The 16,565-nt window shown below is 40.4% G+C and overlaps 1 protein-coding gene across 1 annotated transcript in view; it reads right to left on the bottom strand.

The window, feature by feature from the left end:
* Rrn3 (RNA polymerase I transcription factor RRN3) overlaps positions 1-16,565 on the bottom strand; it is a 37,161-nt gene that overhangs the window by 18,616 nt on the left and 1,980 nt on the right. The window contains exons 3-12 of the mRNA XM_048433247.3: positions 15,143-15,199; positions 12,393-12,482; positions 12,164-12,293; positions 11,616-11,675; positions 10,603-10,666; positions 9,446-9,515; positions 8,006-8,104; positions 5,842-5,934; positions 4,163-4,301; positions 2,912-3,042 (exon numbers count right to left, since the gene is read on the bottom strand). Coding sequence (XP_048289204.1) covers positions 2,912-3,042; positions 4,163-4,301; positions 5,842-5,934; positions 8,006-8,104; positions 9,446-9,515; positions 10,603-10,666; positions 11,616-11,675; positions 12,164-12,293; positions 12,393-12,482; positions 15,143-15,199 — 933 coding nt within the window. The remainder of the gene's footprint in view (positions 1-2,911; positions 3,043-4,162; positions 4,302-5,841; positions 5,935-8,005; positions 8,105-9,445; positions 9,516-10,602; positions 10,667-11,615; positions 11,676-12,163; positions 12,294-12,392; positions 12,483-15,142; positions 15,200-16,565) is intronic.

Genomic DNA, 16,565 nt, shown 5'->3' with positions numbered 1-16,565 from the left:
CCTCCTCCTTCCATTCATTCCTAGGGGACGCTGCCAAACTTTGGTATGCATGCAACTTTCCTTCTCCCTATGGACCTTCTCAGCACACAGTCCCCTTTTAATCCATCCCCATACCTAGAAATACTTTCTATCCCAAAGTCCCCCAAAGGCCATACCTGGCAGGGTAGGTGAATCATACTGTGCTCCATTAAGATCTCTCCATTCTCACCCTCAGCCCAGTGACAACCTGCTTGCAGGAGCTCCTCCCTCTTCAACTCTGAGTATCATCTCTGTCTCTCTTCAACTTTGTAGCTTAATGTATACTTCCAGGACTGCCCCTTCCCCACCCCACACCTCCAACACCCTGTGGACCCCATCTCTAGGTGAACAGGATCACCTTAGTTCTTTCCTGAAGCTTCTCTCTGCTTTTTCTCCTAGCCTATCTCTATTCTTTCCTCTCTGTCACCCACCCACCTCCAGAAGCACTTACGACAAGGCAACCCATGGTGTGGGAGAATTGTCTGTATTCTATCAATCTGTTTATTTTGAATAAACGCTGATTGGCCAGGCAGGAAGTATAGGCGGGTCAACCAGAAGGAAGTAGAGGCGGGGTGATGAGAACAGGAGAATGCTGGGAAGGAGGAAGCCCATTCCTCGTACTCCTGCCCAGACTTTGAAGAAGCAGGATGTGACCTGCCCTGCTGGAAAAGGTACTCAGCCATGTGGCTAACATAGATAAGAATGATGGGTTAATATAAGTGATAAGAGCTAATAAGAAGCCTGAGCTAATGGGCCAATCAGTTTTATAACTTACGGAGATCTCTGTGTGATTTTCTTTGGGGCTTGATGGCTGTGGGGTACTGGCAGGACAGATACCCCAACAAGCAGGCCCCTTCTTGTTATAAACCCACAACCATCACTTCCCTAAGATTCAGAGAGGGCAACAGAAACTAAGGAATAGAACACCCACTCAACAAAGACAAGACCAGACATTGACACCAAGAATCTCCTCAATCATCCCAAACCCCAGGTGCCTAGACACCAGTACAAGAACACATATATTAACAGCCAATACAATATGCCTCCACCAGAACCCAGTGTCCCTTCTAGGGTAGACTCTGAGAAATGCAACATAGTTGAAACACAAGACAAGAACTTGATAACTAGCTGTTCCAAACATATTCAAGGACCTTAAAGACAATATGAATAAATCCCTTAACGAAGTCTGTAAAAACACAAACAGTGGAAAGAAATAATAAAAACAGTTCAAGACAAGAAAGTAGAATAAAAAAGGCCAGGTGATGTAGTCCACACCTTTAATTACAGAAAAAAAAATTTGGGGGTTAAATTTAACAAAGCAAATGAAAGACTTGTATAATAAAAACTTTAAACAATGAAGAAAACACCAGAAGATTGAAAGATCTCCTATGCTCAAGGAACAGAAGATTTCACTATAGTGAAAATGGCCGTATCTCAAAAAGCAATCTACACATTCAACAAAATTCCCATCAAAAGTCCAACAAACTTCTTTATAGAACCTGAAACAGTAATTTTCAGCTTCATATGGAAAACACACACACACACACACACACACCCCGCAGGGATGTTATGAAATATTTGTACACTGAAGGTGTATTGCTGTGATTGGTGTAATAAAAAGCTGAATGGGTAATAGCTACGCAGGAGAAATAGATGGGATTTCTTGAGAGAAGAGGAGAAGGAATCTAGGCACACGAGAGATATCAGGAGACATGGAAGAAGAATGGGTGGTATGTGACAGAAGAAATGGGTTAATTTAAGTTATAAAAGCTACTTTAAAAACAAGTCTAAGCTAAGGCCAAGATTTCATGATTAATAAGTCTAGGTGTCATTATTTGGAAGTTGGTGATACAGATAAAGACTCACAGGATAGCAAAAATGATCCTGAATAACAAAAACTGCTGGTTGCCCAGTGGTGGTGGTGGCACACACCTTAATCCCAGCACTTAGGAGACAGAGGCAGGCAGATCTTTGTGAGTTCAAGGCCATCCTTGTCTACAGAGCAAATTCCAAGATAGGACTTCTCGGAGAAACCTTATCTTTTTAAAAAAAAAAAAAAAGGAAACAGAAAAGCTTTTGTACAGCAAATGACACTACCATTTGGGAAAAAAGCAGTAGGCTACAGAATATGAAAAGATCTTTACCAATTACACATCTGATAGAGAGTTAATGTCTAAAATATATAAGAAACTAAAAAGACAGATGACAACAACAACAAAAACCCTGGACAACACAATTAAAAAAAGAGATGTATACCTAACAGAGTTCTCAGAAGGTGAAACACAAATGGGTGAGAAATAAACATCCTTAGTTATCAAGGAAATGAATACCAAAACTACTGGAGATTTCATCCTGTAACAGTCAGAATGGCAAAGATCAATAGAACAATTGACAGCTATGCTGGCAAGGATGTGGTGTCCAGCACTGAGATGGAGAAGTAGACACAGCCACAGAGAATGGGTAATACCAAGAAAATATATAAGCAGAGCTACACATAAACAAATCCATAGACAAAAACATACTCATAATTTTAAAAATAATAAATTTTTAGTTCAACTGGGCAATTGGTGGCACACACCTTTAATCCCAGCACTCAGGAGGCAGAGACAGGGGGATTTCTGTGAGTTCAAGTCCAGCCTGGTCTAGAGAACAAGTTCCAGGATAGGTTCCAAATCCACAGAGAAACTGTGTCTTGAAAAAAAAAAAACCAAAACAGAAAAAGTATTTTCCAGCTGGGCATGGTGGCACATGTCTCTAATTCCAGTACTCAGGAGATAAAGGCACTCAGAACTCTGAGCTCTAGGCTAGCCAGGGTTAGGTACGACCTTAAATCAATCAATCACCAATCACTCAATCACTCACTCAATCAGCATGGCAATGCCATTTTACTTACCAATTTGAAGCTGCAAAGGAAAAACATGAAGAATTGTACATGGCAGGAGGCATGTGTAGGCAACAGGAGTTTGTCAAAGATGGCTATCAGATCACGGTATAAATCCTTTGTTTTATTGTTATCGATCTTACCTACAGAGAAAATTCAAACTTTAATTTCATAAATACATATTTTTAAAGGAACACAACACCATTATGAATCAGCATTTGGGCAGGGCTGAACATTCATAAGGCTACAGCACAAAGGCAGGGGGGAGGGAGGACAGAAAAGTAAACCCAAACGAAAGTAAAACCCCAGAAATTAAGCTACAGCTACAATATTTAAATGGATGGCTTTGATTTCTGTATGTGACCACCTTGTGGACAAGGATCCTAAGGATCACTTAGGTTGGGTTTTCACAGCAAGCAGCAGGCAGCTCTCCACTCTGAGTCATCTCAATGGCTCCTGACTTTGCTTTACTCAGTGTAACCCCTTATGTCACACACTGCTATGAAGCTACAAAAATGATCTTTCCTTTTTGTTTTCCAAGACAGGATCTCATGTAGCCCAATCTGGACTGCAATTCATTATTTAGCAAAGGCTGATCTTGAGCTCTTGTTCTTCCTGCTTCTACCTCTCAGGTTTTGAGAATAAAGACATGCATCACTATGCCAAATCTGTGCTAGCTCATTCTTTTGTCTGTTTGTTTGTTTTGAGACAGAGCTTTTCTGTATATCTCTGGCTATCCCGAGACTTGCCCTGTAGACCAGGCTGGTCTCAAACTCAGAGATGCACTGCCTCTACCTACCTACACTAGTGCTGGGACTAAAAGCATGTGTCACTATGTCCAATTAACAAACTCATTCCTAAACCCCAGCAAAGTGCATGGACATGAAGTCTTCAGGCTGTTTCCTGAGGATTAGTTGGCTCGTGAAGTTAAAGTCCCAACACTGGCATAACGAATACATATAGCCAGGGCCTCTCAACCACAGAATACAGGCAGACATCCTGAGACGGTCAACACACCATTATTAAATTTTTTGAGACTATCAAACACAAGTGATCCCTTCTAAAGTTAGCCAAAAGCCATCTATTACCCTTTATTACACAACAGTAAAAACAGCATGATCTCTGAAGTTAAATACTGGAGTCATAACCCCATTCCTTCCATTTTCAAATTGTGTGACACTGCCACAGAGGTTGATCTGTCTGACCCTTTCTTATCTCATCCTCAAGATATCAACCAACTATCTAGGTTACTCTAGTTACTACCATCCACACGACAGACATCCTCAATGTAGGACAGAAGCAAAGAGAGCAGGATGTCCAGGCGTTCAGCGATGGGATGAGCCATCTGGCTAGGCCGATCCAGGTCAGCTTTCTTTTCAGGTTCAGGGTCCTCATCTTCATCCTTGAGGAAGTGAAAACTGACATTACGAAAGTCACTGGGAGTTTTCAGTGTTTGGGGAAACTGGCTAAAAGAAAAGAGTAAATGCAGACACTGTCCCACACTCTCATTTAGAGATGTGATTCAGAGTCACCTTTTGAATTTTAAACACCAATCTGACTCTTTTCCCCCCTTTTATTTTTGGGGGACTTGGGGAATGGGGCCGATAGGAGAGGGAGTGACTGGAACTGGACCCTCATGCATACTAAGCCATGTGTGTTAGAACTAAGCTGTATCCCCAGACCTGACTCTCAGAGGATCGAAACACCAATGCCTATGCCAACAGCACATTCCCATCCCCAGTCTTGGTGACTTCTGTAGCTGCATGGCTGAGGCTGCATCACCAGCAGCTGTGTTGTCTGCCAAGAACTCACAGCTTCTCCAGTTACAACCTCAGAACCAATGTCAAGGCGTCAAAAAAGGAACAGAGCCAGCGTGATTCTCAGTGAGTCAAAGGTGTTTACCAGAAGTCCTAGTAATTGGAGCATGATCTCCAGAATCTACATGGTAGAAGAGAACAGACTCCAGAAGGCTGTCTCCTGACCACATGTTCACCATGGCACGCATGGGTGCCACTTCCTGCCCCATCCCAAATTAGGGACTCCCACCGAGCTTCACAGCAATTTTCTTCTTCTCTGATGCCTGGCCTTAAGAGCACTTCAACTCAGCTCAAACTCTGGGCAGTTGAGCTCCACATCACAGAGTGACTACTTTAGTTGTAGACAGTAACTATAACTAGACAGTGACTACTTTAAGCTAGCTAAATGGCAACACACAAACTAGACTGGGATACTCTGCTTGCTGTTTTCTTGCAGATGCTTGCAACTTATAAACAATGAAAAAAAATTTGGAATGAAAATGAAACAAATTTCCCTAAAACCAAACATAAAATCTTAGACATAAAGCATTTATAGGCAGTAAATAATACGTCAGCACTGGACAAGGTATCTCACATCTGTAATCCCACAACAGACTTATTTAAGGAGGTGTTCTCAAGTTTGTTCAACTACTTCATTTATTTATGTATTACCATGAGTATGTGCACATGCATGTAGAAGCCACAAGTTGCTTGGTTTATTCTCCCTCAGGAATGCTGTCTACCTCCAACACAGGGTCTCTAATCTAGAGCTAACCAATTACCCTAGACAGGCCAAGTAACGTGCCAGGGGTCCTCCCGTCTGTGCCTAACTAGTACTAGGAATTTGAGCACATATTACTACACCCAACGTTTTCTCTGGGTCTTAGGGATCAAATTTAGGAAAAGGAAAGCACTTTGCCAGCACAGCTATCTTTCCAATCCCTCCATTGTTCTGTCTTAATAGGAAGCCTTAAAAAAGGCTTCAAGCCTATTAAAGGCTGTAAGCCATTAGCTGTGTCTTTCGACACTCTGAAGTGATGAATGTATGTTTTTGTTAATAGAAATGCTAACCATAAGGACAAAAATCAAATACAAAGTAAAAATAAAGAAGTTTAACCATCAATATCAAAACAAAGAGGTGCTGACCATATTAAACAATCCTTCTGTGGTATCTGTCCCACCACAAGACTGAGCTGCTGCCTCTTCGGCATCTTCAATATCCTGCCGGGATACACTCACCTGTATCACACAAATAAATAAATAAATAAACAAACAAACAAATGGATGGATAAATAAATAATGAAATGAAAGCAGTTAAAAATGTAGCTATTTGCAGCTGAAAATTAATCTAATGTAAATACTATTGTTGAGAAATATTTCTAGAACTAGGCAAAGATGTGTTACATTTGTTTATTTATGTAAAGATATGTTGCATTTGTTTCACCTTGCCTGCCTAACTAAGGCACCTGATTGGTCTAATAAAAAGATGAACAGTCATAGCTAGACAAGAGAGGGATAGGTGTGGCTGGTAGGCAGAGAGAATAAGTAGAAGGAGAAACCTAGGCAAAAGGGAGGAGAGAACAAGGAAGAAAGAGAGGGACATGTCCAGAGCCAGAAGCAGGCAGGAAGAATATAGCTACCTGGGCTATACTGTGAGACCCTGTCTCAATAGATAAAAGTCAGGGGCTAGAGAGATGGCTCAGCTTTAAGAGCACTTGCTCTTTTTCATTCACTCATTCATTCATACATTCATATGCTTACTTATTTCGTTTTTTTTTTTTTTTTTAGGGTAGGGTTTCTCTATGTAGCCCTGGCTGGCCTGTAACTTACTCTGTAGACCAGGTGGACTCAAACTCAGAGATCTATCTGTCTGCCTCCTGAGTGCTGAGATTAAAGGTATGTGCAAGAACACTAAGAGCATTTTTTCTTTCAGAGGACCTGGATTCAATTCCCAGCACCCACATAGCAACTCACACCCATTCTTTACTCCAGTCCCGGAGTATCTAAAATGTTTTTCTTACATCCACAGGTACCACACATACATGAAGGGCACAGACAAGCAACCAAACAAAACATTCATATAAATAAAGTAAATTCAAAACTAAATCAGAGCCAGGAAGATGGTTTAGTGGGTAAAGGTAATTGCCACCAAGCCACTCCATTCCCAGAAACAGATATACAGACATTGTGGAAGGAGAGAACCAACTTGCACAGGTGCCCTCTGATCTCCATACATGCCACTACACAGGACACACAAACACACACAAGTGAGGGGTGGACCAAAAACTAAGTAGAATAAAAATAAAAAATTTAAAATATTTTTCTCCACCTAGAGTTCTATCTTGCCAGAAACACACCTTTAATCCCAGCACTCAGGAGGCAGACAGATAGATCTCTGAGTTTGAGTCCACCTGGTCTACAGAGTAAGTTAGGGAATCTTTGTGTGTTTAATGGCAGCCTGTTTAAGGGCAGCCTGGTCTACACATCAAACTCCAGGACAACCAGGACTATATAGAAAAACCATGTCTCAAAACAAAAAACAAAACAAAACAACAAAACAAAACAACAAAAAAAAACAAAAGCAAAAGAGTTGTAGCTCCTCAGGTTGAAGCCCTATTCAAATAACCCCAATTCTGAGTCATGCCTACACCACATACATACTTCCTAACCTCTTCCTAACCTTCTACTCTCTAGGAACTGCAGTATTCACTGGCAAACCATCTCAGGAAACACCAAAACCACTACACATCTAAGGGCTTTGTATGTGACCTTAGATTTGTAGAAATGCTTGTGTGGGCAAGTCCAATGTTGTTATCAGGAGTCTTCCTCAATTGCTTTCAACCTTATTCACCAAGGCGGCGTCTCTCAGAACCTAGATGTTGCAGATAAGGCTAGACTAGGGAACCAGCTGGCTTTCCAAGCACCTGTGCTATAGGCAGGCCCCCACACCTACTCTTAAGTTTTCGTGGGCACTTCACTTGATGAGTTAGCTATCTGTGCAGTCCAAGTCTATGGACGTTTGTTTTGTTCATCCTTGATGGTACTGACCAAACTCTTTCTTCTTCCAGAGCCTCCCAATACCCAGAGATTACATTTCTTCCCTTTTCTGACCACTCCTGCTCCCCTATCCTGACTGCACTGTTCCACAAGCCTGTCCTTAGTTCCCAGCTACAGTGAGTTATTGAGTACTCTCCAACTAGGCCAGTTATATTCAAACTACCATATTATTTATTGTTTCACATACACAAAATATGTAGCCATAAAATTTATAAATGAAAATAGAAAAAAATACAGGTGATTTGATACTTACATCTAACTTGAGTAACTTTTCAATGACAAGCTCCAGAATTTCACGCCTCAAAGTTGGAAAATACACACTTATCCTTAGTAAATTATGAACATAACATTCCTAAAGCATGAGAAATGAAAAGATGAACAATTCAGCACAGTGTTTCAGGACCTAAGCAAAACATGACTTCTACTTTAACTACATGACTTGAAAAGGGACTGTCAGTTCAGAAACTGAACTATTCAAATGTACGTATGTTAATTAATCTAATTACCACAGGTAAATGATTCTACTCAGTAATACACTATTACCTTCTGGTAATATTCTTTATTTTTTTTAATTCACTTGTGGTACTGGGAGTCAAACCCAGAACCTTGTACATGCTAAGCATGCATTCCCACTGAGCTACATCTGCCGCCTTCCTGGTAATTCTTATTTGTATAAGCACTCAACACAAAAGATTATTTCTGAAATGGATTCTGACCATGACCTACACACAGTAATAAAATGGTATTGAGGCCAGGCGGTGGTGGCACGTGCCTTTAATCCCAGCACTGCAAAGGCAGAGGCTAGTGGCTCTCTGTGAGTTGGAGGCCAGACTGGTCTACAGAGCAAGTGCCAAGACAGGCTCCAAAGCTACACAGAGAAACCCTGTCTCAAAAAACAAAAACAAAAAATGGTACCGAGTTATACTAGCTAGGAAAGGAATTAGACACTAGGAGTAGTAGCTCACACCTTTAATCCCAGCATTTAGGAAGCAGTTGAGGTCAGCCTGGGCCATAAATTAGGACCCTGTTTCAGAAAATATAACAAAGAGAAACGAATGTAGACTGAAGGTTCTGTTTCAGCCAGTCTCACAGCCATTCAGATGCAAAGAAACACACAGAGGCTTATATTAATTATAAACTGGCCTATTAGCTCAGATTTATTAATAACTAGCTTTTACAACTTACATTAACCTAATTCTTATCTATGTTTGGCCACGTGGCTTGGTACCTTTTCTCAGTAAGACATTCTCATCTTACTTCCTCTGCGTCTGGCTGGTGACTGCATCTGTCTTTTCTCTTCCCAGAATTCTCCTGTTCTGGCCACCCTGTCTATACTTCCTGCCTGGCTACTGGTCAATCAGCCTTTTATTAAACCAATGAGTGAAAAATATTTAGTGTATAAGAGCATTATTCCACAGCAAAAGAATATGAGAAATGTTCTTAGTTTTCTCTCTCTTTTGATTTTTGAGCCAGAGTCTCACATCATAGCTCAGGCTCACCTCAAAGTTGCCTAAGTCCTCTTGCTTATCCTCCCAAGTGTCAGGATCTCTTAGGATCACAACAGGCCTATGCTGCAACACTCCATGAAATGGAATCTTGAGTTTAAAACTTGTCTAGACAGGCGTTTTTAAGAAAATAATAACATCATCTAAAATAAAGTCACAAAATAATCTTTCCATGAAAGATTTCTTACCAATGTTCTCTCTGATTTTCTCACAAATGGAAATTTTTCTACCAGTATTGGCATTAGAAACCATGGTGTCCTGTTTTAAAAAAAAAATCCAATCCATATTAACTGAACTTTTTAAGAAGTTAGCATTTGCATCCTAAGAATAAGAAAATAAGAGGCAAAAAGGAACCCTACCACAAGTAATTAAATGCCCAAATCAGGGACTTTCAGAGAAAAATATAAAACAACTTACATAGAAATACACTATTTTTTTTAACTTTGTTAGTAACAGCAAGTCAAAAATGGGCTTTTCTTATATAACAGATTAACAGATTTCAGTTTAAGAACATGTACCAGTATAGAAGTATATTATTTAAAGAGGTAAAGTATCATTAACTTGATATTTTTTGATTAAGGCAGGGACTCATGTAGCCCAGGCTAGCATCAACTAGCATAAAACTGTGTGCAACCAAGAATGACCCTGGATACCTGATCCTCCTGCCTCTACCTTCTCAACTGTTGAGGTTACACATTATACAATACTCCACTCCCAGCTTCCCATTTTTAGATAAAAACAGTAACACTAATAGTCTATACTGCCAAAGAAACCCACAAGCCTGCCACACTTCTTGATAACCACATTTTATTCATATGGCAAAGTGTACACACAGGTTCAAAGAGAAAGTATCTGGATATCTTATCTGCTGAAGATAAAAGCAAAATTCCAACTTCTACAGAAAAGAGAGGTAGAAGCACTATGTATAGGTTAAACATAAATAATTACACAGGCATGAAATGACTTAGAGGGAGAGACATTTGCTTTCAAGGCTTGGCACCTGAGTTTCTACAAAGTAAGGTGGCAGAATGGAAACTACTGATATCTGTCCTCTGACCAGCATGATGGCACACTCAACACTTGTGCCCACACCCACACACAAATTAAATTTTTAAGTAAGTTAATAAAATAAATTAAAACAACATAATGAATAGAAAATAGAATTTTCAACATGTGTTATCAATACAATTGAAAAATAGTAATATAACCCAGATTTTAATGCTATTAACACTCCATAATCTACTCATCTTTTCTTTCCAGAGCTGTGTGCAAGTGACCCACCAAAACTAAGACTCAACCTGTTAAACTAAACACCATGATACAAAGTCATCAAAACAATACTCACGATGGGACATATTTTGTTATGATTTGCAAGGCTCTATGACATGTGTCAAAATTTGCAGGAAGATCTACAAGAAAAAACTTGAAAGCATGAACATCAAAACAAAAATTTCAAAATCATGTTTCTGAAGCTAAAAACACTTTCTAACCAAAACTCAGTAACTATGAGAGAAATAAGAATTGCAAAGTTTGATGGGAGGTAGTAGCACACCCTTTTAATCACAGCAGAAGTAGGCAGATCTCTGAGGACAGCCAGGACCACACAGAGAAACCCAGTATCAAAAGACAAACAAATAAGAAAAAAAAAAATTGCTAGGTTTGTCTCCTCAATCAACAATGAGTATTAAATGGATTAATTATATCACACCTGCATAGATTCTCTAGAAAGAGCTAGAGTTATTAGCTGAGAATGGCAAAGCACACAGAACACATGTAACACTCCAGCGGCTAAGGCAGGATTGCTATGAGTTGAAGGCCAACCAGAGGCCAGAGACCCTACCTAAAAAAACAAAACAATGGGGGGCGGGTGTTTAGCTCAGCTGGTAGAGTGCTTGTCTAGCATTTACAAAGCACTAAGTAGAATCTACATAAATCAGACATAGCAGTACACTCTTGCAACCCAAGAAGTAGGGGCAAGAGGATCACAAGTTAAGGTCTTCTTCAGCTTTGTAAGTTCAAGGACACATAAGAACCTGTCTCTAATGGAGGGGGGGGATGACTGCACACTATGAATGTGCCAAAAATAGTCTATAAACCTGGGTGTAGTGACAAACACCTTTAATCTCAGCACTCAAACGCTGAGGTAGGTGGATCTCTCTGAGTTCAAGGCCAATCTAGTGAGCTCCAAGACAGCTGTGCTACACAGTAAGACACTCCCTGTCTCAAAAAACCAACAAGATCTATCAAAGGTTATCATTTGTTGGTGTCTCCATGAGAATAAGTACTGAGACATCATTCAGAACACATTCTCAAAGATAAGACGATGTACACTGCTTTGACACTTCTTTTTATACTTACTGTCATCTTCATCATCAGAATCTGAAACATCTATGCCACCCTCCTTAATGATCACTCGGGCTTTGGAGAAAAAAGAAAATTTGTTATACTATTCTGTCACGAACAAAAACAAGGAACAGAAATTTTGAAAGGGGGAAGGGGAGAGGGGTGCTGGAAAGATGGATTTGCCTGGGGACCTGATTCCCATTACCCACATGATGGCTCACAAATGCCTCTGAACTCTAGTTCAAAGGAATCTGATCCCCTCTTCCAGACTCTTTGGCCACTGTACACAGGATTGCATACATACACATGCAGAAAAAACACACACACTAAAAAAAATGAAATGTTACATTGGCATACATATGCTTTCTGCCTATGATACCCTGTGCCAACACAGGGCTCTGCAAGCAAAGTAGCAGCCATCAGAAAAGCACATGACCTTAGACCATAACTGTGAGCCAAACAAACTTCTTTAGAATTAGGGAGGCAAGGGAGGAGAAAGCAAGTGAAAGGAAGCGAAGAGGAAGAAGAAAATTCATTTTTACAAGCAAGTAACAACTACTTACGAGGTACAAAATAAGAAGCAATCATGCTGAGACATGGTCTAAGGAAGACGGTCTGTGCTGATACAAGATTACCAAGAAAAGCCAAATACTCCTCCACCACTGTCTGACTTCTCTTCAACCAAGGCAATCTCTAGAGATGGGAAAGGAAGACAATGCAAAGGTGTAACAGCTATATACTGTTTTCAAAATACTCACTAAGCTGTTAGTCAGTGAATTAGCGTAAACTTACCAAGATGATGTTTATAAGTTGCTCAAAGTCTTTTGTCAAGTACATGACAGAGGAACGAAATTCCAACAGCCAGTTAATTATCTGGTCATCCTTAAGTTAAAACAAAACAAACAAAAATCATAAATTGTCTAAAATTACAGAAAAGTAATGGATATACTTCGTACCAATCACCTATCAATAACATGTTTAAATTCAGGAAAACAAACATGTTCCACTAAGGTATGCCAGAGGGGCTAACCATGGTGTGAACTCCTATAATCTAAGCATGTGAGAAACTGAAGTTTCAAGACCTGAGCTACACACTAAGTTCCAGACCAAACCTTGCTTATATACATATTAAGCCAAAGGACTAAGTGTAGGACAGTAACAGTGCTTTCCTACCATGTTGGAGACCCTAGACCTAATACCCAGCACGTCTGCACAAGCTAACTAACTTGAGTCTGATCACCAGAAGCCATGTAAATATGGAAGGCAAAAAGCTGGTCCAGGGACTGGTGCTAAGGCTGGACAAAGGGTTTAGCAGTTAAGAGCTAATATTGTTCTTGCAGAGAATCCAGGTTTAACCTCCAGGTTCCCAGCTTCCACATATTTGGCTCTCAACTGCCCCTAACTCTACCTCTAAAGGATCTGACATCTTATGCACGCATGAGCACGCACACACAAATATGCATTTTTTTTTTGTTATTTTGCTTGTTTAGAGACTGGGTCTCTGTATGTAGCTCTGGGCGTCCAGGAACTCCCTATGTAGTTTAGACTGGCCTCGAACTCATAAAGATCTGCTTATATCTGCCTTTTCCTCTTGTACTGGAACTAAAGATGTACTAAAGTACATCATGCCCAGTTAAATGCATATTTTAAAGTTAAAAATAAAAAAGGATCTGCTAAGGGCTGGGTCCAGGCTGACTTCTAGCTTCAACACTAAGTAACTAGAGTGAGAACCTGCACACAGAAAGCAGAGTGCAACACAAATAAATTAGCCCTTTGGACCAGAGAAAAAAGGTAAAGCTCAGGAAAGCTTGAAGACTTCAGGTGCTCTTTAAGGGTAATATTTCTTACAGAGAGAAAGGACATTGCAGAAAACTGAAAGTAAATCAATATGGCTCCCAATATTTTATATAGTGAGCAAGCCAAAAGAGAACTCTGGGGAGCAAAAAAGGGTCAGGTAGGGCACAGAGGTATGCTGAGTATATAATTAGAAACATCTTCTGAAGTCTGGGAAATGGACCCAAGGAGGGAAACACCATGTGCTTAGAGAACCAGAGAAAACTCAAAGCAGCTGACATTACATTACACCAGGATCTGATAATATATAAAACAAAGAACACACCAACAATGTGACAATAAGTGATGAGAGGACAGAAAGATCACAGAAAATGAAGGCGATTTTAAGTGGGTGGGCAACAGTGTCTACTGCTAACTGGTCTGAGGCTGTCAAATGCCACTAAAATGAGACTATGAGAAATTACTGGGGAAGTCAGGCATGGTGGCATACATCTTTATCCCAGCATTTAGTATGCAGAGGCAGAAGGAGCTCTCTCATTTGAGGACTGGTTTACATAGAAAGTTCCAGAACTACCAGGGCTATAGAGAGAGACCCTGTCTCTGAAGAAAAAAAAAATAACAAAATTACTAGGGATAAAAACATGATCACTGGTAACTTTTATCAAAGTCACAAGAGTAGTGATATGTTGACTTAAATGTAAATAAGGCAGAAGGAATGGGAGGGTGCTTGTAAATAGGAACATTCCGAATGACAAGCCCTTATTTCAGGTTGGAGACTGTCCTAAGGAATATCGGATATCAACTCACTAAGTCTTCATGGTTCTCCTCTCATTCTTTCTTTTTTTAAGAATTATTTTTTATATGATGGTTATTATTTTTTATATGATGGTTATTGAGTGTTTTGCCAGCATGTATGCATATGCATTATGTGCACGCAAGAGAGACTGCAGAGTCCAGAAAGTATATTCCCTGAAATAGTTAAAGATGGTTGTTGGCTGCCATGTAGATGCTGAGAACAGAAACAGAGTGCTCTGGAAGACCAAGTGCACCGGGTGGCAGTGGTACACACCTTTAATCCCAGCACTCTGGGAGGCAGGGAGATCTCTGTGAGCCCAGCCTGGTCTGAGAGAGAGAGAGAGAGAGAGAGAGAGAGAGAGAGAGAGAGGAGAGGGAGAGAGAGAGAGAGAGAGAAAGGGGGGGGGGGGAAGAACACCATCCAACCACTAGATGCCAGGAGTATCCCCTTCCTCCTACTGCTGACAACTAAAAGTGTTCCCAATCATCGTCAAATGTCTGCTAGAGGGGAAGATTGCTCCTGGCTGAGAAACACTGAGTTAAGTAAGATAGGATCACAGAAAGCAAGTCCTGGATGACAGGCCAGGATCATTGGTAAAAATATTACAACATGTGGGTCAATCCTAGAGACCCACATGGTAGAAAGACAGAGCCAACTCCCACAAATTGTCCCCAGGCCTTCACACTTGCTGTAGCATGCACACATGTGCAAAATACACAATTAAAAATGATAAATAGCCAGGCAGTGGTGGTACGAACCTTTAATCCCAGCACGCAAGAGGCAGAGACAGGCAGATCTCTGTGAGTTCAAGACCAGCCTGGTCTACAGAGAGAGCTCCAGGACAGGGACCAAAACCACAGAGGAACCCTGCCTCGAAAACCCAAATCAAACTAGACCAAAACAAAACAAAACAAAAAAGATAAAAGAGAATGTTTTTAAATTTTTAAATTACCTTTATATCAGGGTCTGAGAGCTGGTTCTTCAACAACTCTAAGTCATTTGTTTCACCCTAAACAAAGAGAAGAAGAAATTAAAGTATAATTACTATGGTTTCCTTTAAATATTAACAGAATTTTTGTTTCATTTTTCAAGACAAGGTTTCTCTGTGTAACAGTCCTGGCTGTTCTGGAACTCACTCTGTAGATCAGACTGGCCTAGAACTCACTGAGATCTGCCTGCCTTTGTCTCCCAAGTGCTGGGATTTAAGGCACGCACTACCACCACCCAGTCAGAGTTTTTATTATTTCTTGATATCTCATAGAAGTACAAAAGGACCTGTAGAATTTCTATACATTGCTTACAATAATAAAGTCAGGACTATACAACTTTTAAGAATTCTTATTTAAGGCAGTCTTGGTTATTTTATATACTCACAATCCCAAATAGTCAGACAGCAAGCCCAAAGCAACCGCATCTCAATATAAAAAGTAAAAAAGCAGGGCTGGAGAGGTGGCTCAGAGGTTAAGAGCACTGACTGCTCTTCCAAAGGTCCAGAGTTTGATTCCCAGCACCCATGTGGTGGCTCACAAGCACCATTAATGAGATCTATCTCAAAAATAAATAAGTAGGGGCTGGAGAGATGGTTCAGAGTTAAGAGCACTGGGTGCTCTTCCAGAGGACCTGGGTTCAATTCCCAGCACCTCCATGGCAGCTCATAACTGTCTACAGTTACTGTTCCAGGGGATCCGACACCCTCACAGAGACATACATGCAGGCAAAACATCAATGTACATAAAATACAAATAAATAATTTTAAAAACAAATAAGCCAGGTGGTGCTGGCACATGCCTTTAATCCCAGGACTCAGGAGGCAGAGGTAGGCAGATCTCTGTGAGTTTAAGGCCAGCCTGGTCTACAAAATGAGTTCCAGGACAGCCAGAACTACACAGAGAGACCCTGTCTTGAAAAACTAAAATAAATAAACAAATAAATAAGTAAACAAACAAAAATTGCTCTACTTTAAATTTTAATTTTAGCACTTGTTATAGTTTTCAAATTGTACTATATACAGCACTGTAAAGCACAGAACTTCAGCAAACGCATTTTGACTACTTTGACAGTATCATGCATATCACTAAATATTCTATTTCAATATGGCATCTAAAAATACTTCCTCCCTCTATTCTTTCCAGACCAGCAGTTCTCAACCTATGAATCACAACCCCTTCAGGGAGTCGAATGGCCCTTCACAGGGGTCACCTACGACCAATAGAAAACATAGATATTTACATTATTACTCTTTTATCTTTCTTTCTTTTTTTTTCAATTTTTCGAGACAGGGTTTCTCTGTAGCTTTGGAGCCTTTCCTGAAACTGGCTCTGTAGACCAGGCTGGCCTCAAACTCACAGAAATCCACCTGCCTCTGCGTCCTAGGT

The sequence above is a fragment of the Myodes glareolus genome, chromosome 9 (genome assembly GCF_982192425.1).
Source record: "Myodes glareolus chromosome 9, mMyoGla1.1, whole genome shotgun sequence".
NCBI classification, from domain to species: domain Eukaryota; kingdom Metazoa; phylum Chordata; class Mammalia; order Rodentia; family Cricetidae; genus Myodes; species Myodes glareolus.
The sequence above is the reverse complement of the archived record's forward strand: the minus strand, read 5'-3'. Positions and strand labels throughout refer to the sequence as shown.